Source organism: Sinocyclocheilus rhinocerous, unplaced genomic scaffold (assembly GCF_001515625.1).
Source record: "Sinocyclocheilus rhinocerous isolate Xijiao unplaced genomic scaffold, SAMN03320098_v1.1 scaffold3366, whole genome shotgun sequence".
NCBI classification, from domain to species: domain Eukaryota; kingdom Metazoa; phylum Chordata; class Actinopteri; order Cypriniformes; family Cyprinidae; genus Sinocyclocheilus; species Sinocyclocheilus rhinocerous.
The window spans coordinates 42,238-48,619 of NW_015637533.1; the positions used below are offsets into that span (position 1 = coordinate 42,238).

The 6,382-nt window shown below is 39.1% G+C and overlaps 2 protein-coding genes across 4 annotated transcripts in view; one reads left to right on the forward strand and one right to left on the reverse strand.

Annotated features, from left to right (window-relative positions):
- The window catches only part of LOC107748925 (cyclin-dependent kinase-like 2), a 12,448-nt gene extending 9,579 nt beyond the window's left edge, over positions 1-2,869 (forward strand). Inside the window, exon 10 of one of the 2 annotated variants that reach the window (XM_016563931.1) lies at positions 2,728-2,847. In XM_016563931.1, coding sequence (XP_016419417.1) covers positions 2,728-2,778 — 51 coding nt within the window. In that variant the 3' untranslated portion in view covers positions 2,779-2,847. Of the gene's footprint in view, positions 1-2,727 lie in introns of both variants that reach the window. The other variant, XM_016563930.1, reaches the window with a different exon arrangement.
- Positions 2,870-3,982: 1,113 nt separating this feature from the next.
- Positions 3,983-6,382, reverse strand: part of LOC107748927 (mitochondrial sodium/hydrogen exchanger 9B2) — a 14,265-nt gene continuing 11,865 nt past the window's right edge. For both annotated transcript variants that reach the window (XM_016563939.1, XM_016563938.1), the window contains exon 13: positions 3,983-4,980. In XM_016563939.1, the coding sequence (XP_016419425.1) occupies positions 4,978-4,980 (3 nt within the window). In that variant the 3' untranslated portion in view covers positions 3,983-4,977. The remainder of the gene's footprint in view (positions 4,981-6,382) is intronic.

Sequence of the window (6,382 nt, forward strand, 5' to 3'; positions counted from 1 at the left end):
ATACTTTAGTCATTTCCATGAGTACAAATCTTTGTTTAATGCTATATGCATATAATGCTATTCTAGGGAATTGTGTGCTTCTAATTTTATACCAATAGTTTGAACAGGACCCTTTTCTATTCTAACACAACAATGCCTCTGTGTATAAGGCAAGGTTAAAAAGAAGAAGAAAAAAGATTGATCGAGTCAGTGTGGAAGAACTTCTGGTCTGCAGAAAGCCAAGTCCTAATCGCAGCTGAACACCTCTGCTGTGACTTTAAATGCAGACCTTGAGCCAAAAACTCATCACCAAACACCTGTGACTTGTTCATACATATGGACAAAAGTATTGGGACGCCCCCTTCTCTAGAACAGAAAAAGGCACTTCCAAAACTGTGGCATCAAAGATGGAAACATAATTCATGTATTTAAAAATTGTATTTCCATCTTTGTTGCCACAGTTTTGGAAGTGTCTAAATGATTGTACACATATACAGTATATGTACTAGTCATTGGTGTTTGGCGATGAGTTTTTTTTTTAGTTTTCCCAATACTCCCAATACTTTGGGCAATATATTCTGTAGGTTTGACTGTACTTGTAAAGTACAAAAATATCCTCAATAGCATAATGAAACCTACAGAAGCTTATGACGGTGTTTTAGTGTCACATAAAAAATGAATAAATCAAAGATCACGAGATATTAAAGCTGTAATATTTTGAGAATAAAGTCGTGGTAATTCCGCGATTAAAGTATATTTCGTGTACAAGTGACAGCGGGAGAAATCCTGCGAGCATATCTGCGGGTTTATTAGCAGAAACCGTACCGTGTGTCGTGTTACTCAGTGACAGTATGCTTGGAAATAATATTTCACGTCTTTAGTCTCTTCATCAAGTGTAGTGCGCCAGCCACCCAATAACTGCAGTAAACGTTGTGTTTTGTTACTTTTAGTATAAAACAAAGTCAGCTTTTAAATTCTGTAACATGAATCAGTCGAAGGACGTCAATAAAACAGCTTGAGAAGTCACGCCGAGTTACATTTACCTCCGAAAAGACAGCAATATTTAACATTATATAACAAAAACTTTGCCAACATTTCTTTTATTTCTCATAAATCAGTCAGTTAACCGAGTTGGAGCTGCTTCAAACTTTAAAACGATTTTATTAATCAAGAATGAAAGATTAACTTAATATAGCCTGTGCAATATAGCCATTGACTTTATTCTCAAAATATTACAACGATTAATCTCATAATCCTAGATTTAAATTTTTTTTTACGTAGCACTGAAACGTCGTCGTAGAACCCTGTTTCCACCACTTAATAAAAATATTTAAAAAGGTAACTGCGACTTTTTATCTCACAATTGCGAGTTTATATCTCGTGAATCTGACATCTTTTCTCAGAATTGTAAGATGTAAAGTCACGATTGCGAGTTATAAAGTTCTGAGGGAAAAACAACTGTGACTTCATATCTCACAATTCTGCGAAGAGAAGTCAGAACTGAGAGATGTAAACTTGCACTTGCGAGGAAACAAGTCAGAATTGTAAGATTAAAAAGTCGCAATGACCTTTTCTATTTTTTATTCGGTGGAAAAAAAATTATTTTCTCTCTTCAGAAACCATCCTCGGCCACAGAAAATATCATTAACCTAATATAAACAGCTCTGAATGTGTGGTGTACTCTGCATTTGTACTTGGAGTATACGAGGTATCCATGTTCCTATAAAACGGAGAAACACACTTGCCTCTTTGACGAAAGGAAACATGTGCATAGCTCTTTCACAAGAGACGAGGCATCTCTGTGATAAAGTCACATTAGCTGCCACCGCTGGGGAAGCAGCACTGGCACACACACACACACACATACACACACACACACATTTTCCTTGATACTTTTGAGTTTTTGTTTTATAGTGCATCGGTAAATACTTCACTGTGGACTAACACTTTTGGCACTGTAAATAAATTACACCATGCACGAAAGTGCTGTTGCGAGTGAGCCATCTTTTTTTTAACATCTTTTACGGACACTTGTTACGTCCCCAAGCGAGCTGGTGGTGCTCGCTTTATCACAATCTCTGTGTTTTACATCAGAAAATAGCACTGTTTTATGAGGTTTGGACACGATATCTGGTCTGTTTGGAACCTCATCTTCGTTCTATTATATTAAAAGGAATATTGGTATTGTATTGTAATTCTCTGGACATTGAACATTCTTTTATTCTTTTTGGACAAAAAAAAAAAAGTGTTATTTTTTCATTTACTTAGGCACAATATGTACGATTTTTTTATTAAAATATCCAAAAACCACTAGAACAGTGTTATATATTTTGCTGACTTGTGTACTTACATTATCCCAAATGTTTGGAAGAATGTTTAAATCCAGAAAAATAATCAATTTTAACTAGTGACACGGAGCGTGTTCATAGTGTCGCCTGCTAATGACGTCATAACCCCTCGATTTCCGGTTTTGTTTTACACAATTGTATTAAAGTTTTCATGTTTTGTATACGAATCTGAGCTATTTTTATTGTGTGTGTGTGTGTTTGTTTTCTTTCAAGTATGGTTCCTTGTTATGTTTGTGTTATAATTAAGATTCAATAAACAATTATAGAAAATAAATAAATATATAATATAAAAACAATGGAAGTCCTATATACTAATATAGTAGACTACTAATATAGTCAAATAAACGTGTGTGTGTGAATGCATGATCTTGTTTGTGACAATCTGTTTGTTTTCTCATAGGAAGACCAAGAGGAAATAAAGAGCAGAAAAACAACAGAATCCCGTCCATAACAGCACCTGACCTGCAGTCCGACACATAAAACACACACACACACAACACTCACTCACTCACTCACTCACACTCACTCACTCATTCACACACACACACACACTCACTCACTCTCTCACTCACACTCACTCACACTCTCACACTCACTCACTCACTCTCTCACACACACACTCACTCTCACACACACACACACGCACTCACACACTCACTCACACTCACACACACACTCACTCACTCACTCTCACACACTCACTCACACACACACACACTCACTCACTCTCTCACTCACACTCACTCACACTCTCACACTCACTCACTCACTCTCTCACACACACACTCACTCTCACACACACACACACGCACTCACACACTCACTCACACTCACACACACACTCACTCACTCACTCTCACACACTCACTCACACACACACACACTCACTCACTCTCTCACTCACACTCACTCACACTCTCACACTCACTCACTCACTCTCTCACACACACACTCACTCTCACACACACACACACGCACTCACACACTCACTCACACTCACACACACACTCACTCACTCACTCTCACACACTCACTCACACACACACACACTCACTCACTCTCTCACTCACACTCACTCACACTCTCACACTCACTCACTCACTCTCTCACACACACACTCACTCTCACACACACACACACGCACTCACACACTCACTCACACTCACACACACACTCACTCACTCACTCTCACACACTCACTCACACACACACACACTCACTCACTCTCTCACTCACACTCACTCACACTCTCACACTCACTCACTCACTCTCTCACACACACACTCACTCTCACACACACACACACGCACTCACACACTCACTCACACTCACACACACACTCACTCACTCACTCTCACACACTCACTCACACACACACACACTCACTCACTCTCTCACTCACACTCACTCACACTCTCACACTCACTCACTCACTCTCTCACACACACACTCACTCTCACACACACACACACGCACTCACACACTCACTCACACTCACACACACACTCACTCACTCACTCTCACACACTCACTCACACACACACACACTCACTCACTCTCTCACACACACACGCACGCACGCACTCACTCACTCTCTCACACACACACACACGCACTCACACACTCACTCACACTCACACACACACACACTAATGTTAGCGGTGATCTGTGTGTGTGAGCGTCTGAGCACATGAACAGTGTTTAACAGTGATATGCTATTGTTCTGTTTTTATTCATTGTTTTCAAACGCTGGATTGATTTGATCATATTATGATCCGAGAGCTTCAGTTTGGACTTGTTCTTTTGTTCTGCTGGTTTTATTTTGGACTCATTCTGAAACGTGAAGATCAACCATGACTCAGTCAAAAACAGCTGGCGATCTGGAGAACTTTGACTTCAATAAACTTTCAGCTGATCCAAACTTCATCTGCTGCTCGTCATCGAGTTTATGGGTTTCTGTTCTGAATCCAACGGTTCCTCAACAAAGGAACTAAAAGCGTGTGTTTGTGTTGGTGCTGATGTCAAGTCACTTTTATTTGTTTTAAGCAGCTCTCAAAAGCATAAATGAATATACAGTCGCTCTTAAGTGAATATAAACCGTTGCCAAAGGCTGATGTGAGTTTAACATTTCTCACTGGTCACAGATAAGCAGAGATGGAAATTTAATCAGCAGTCATTTAAGAAATATAGGACACAGCTTTCATTTCGATTAGTAACGTCTCAGTATAGCGACAAGACAAGTTCCAGACAGAATTACTGTATCATGATGTCTATCTTTACTGTGGTTGAAATGACTCGTATCAGCAGGGAGCTGCTAGAAACTCATGTGATTCATGAAAACTCCAATGCGTTATTAAAGCCATCATTACAACATGAGCTTAATGACTTGTGTTTTCATATTTTACTGATCAGTGGATTGTGTTCCTGATCAACTGCACATTTCTGCTTTAAACACTCAAACACACGAGTACAGAGACAGTGTTTTACTGTACAGAAGTTTGCTGTCACATACAGGCAGAACAGTATTAATAAAGCTCAGACAAGCACGGATCAAGGTTTAGTGTGAACGACACCAACTCATGAAAGCATGTTGAGATTCAGAGTTTGGACTCCAGACCGTCGACATGAGTGCTCTCACGCTCGCCATCATCTACAAACAGACAATCAAATCAAGTGATCATTACTGCTATAAACACACAAACACAGTCTGATAAGAAACTACCTTCAGGAACATCCCAATTTTAGGCAGTTACTACTATACTTTTGAACTTGGCATATTTGACAATACACTAAGGCGCTTATTGCACCATCAGCCCATTTCACAGCAAATGTTCTCCACCTGCTTTGAGAGTGTATTAAATTTGACATAAGTGCTTCATACTAGGGCTATTGCTCTAATAAAATACAAATTTTGGGCAGCTTTTACTTTACCAGTCTTATTTTATGGACCCTTAAACTTGGCACATTTGACAATACATGGGTGATTATTGCACTGTCAGCCCAATTCGCTATCACTTTTCTCTGAAGTCTTTGATGGTGTGTTAAAGTGCATATAAGAACTTCATACTAAGGCTACTGCTCTAACAAAATCCACATTTTGGCCAGTTTTTACCTAACCACTTTTATTTTATGGACCCTTAAACTTGGCATGTTTCACAATACATGGGTGATTATTGCACTGTCAGCCCAATTTGCTATCACTTTTCTCAGAAATATCTGATGTTGTATTAAAGCAAACAGAAGAGCTATATACTAGGGCTATGGGTCTAATTAAATACAAATGTTGGCTAGTTTTTACATTAGCAATCTTATTTTATCAACCCTTAAATTTGGCATATTTAACAATACACAGGCGATTATTGCACCATCTGCCCAATTCACTTCATATTAGTACTACTGGTCTAACTAAATCCAAATTTTGGGCAGTTTTAACACTACTAGTCTTATTTTATGGACCCTTGAACCTAGCATATTTGACAATACACAGGCAATTATTGCACCATTAGTCAAATTCACTATCACTTTTCTCGGATCTGTTTGATAGTGTATTAAAGCAGACATAAGGGCTTCATACTAGGGCTACTGCACTAATGAAATCCAAATTTTGGGCAGTTTGTACTATATTAATCTTGTTTTATGACCCTTGAATTTGCCATATTTGACAATACACAGGCACTTACTGCACCATCAGACCAATTAGTGACATTTCTCTGCCTCCTTTCAGGATGTGTTAAAGCAGACTTAAAGGATTCATACTTTTATCATGAAACAACAGACGTGTGGCAAGTGCTCATATTTGATGTGTGTGTGTGTGCTTCTGAGTGTGTGTGTGTGAGTGTGTTTCTGAGTGTGTGTGTGTGTGTGTATATGTGTGTTTCTGAGTGTGTGTGTGTGTGTGTTTCTGAGTGTGTGAGTGAGTGAGTGAGTGAGTGAGTGAGTGTGTGTGTGTGTGTGTGTGTGTTTCTGTGTGTGTGTGTGTGGGTGTGTGTGTGTGTGTCTGAGTGTGAGTCCCGTATCTGCCTTGTTGTCTCTACATTAAACATCCTTATTTGAAT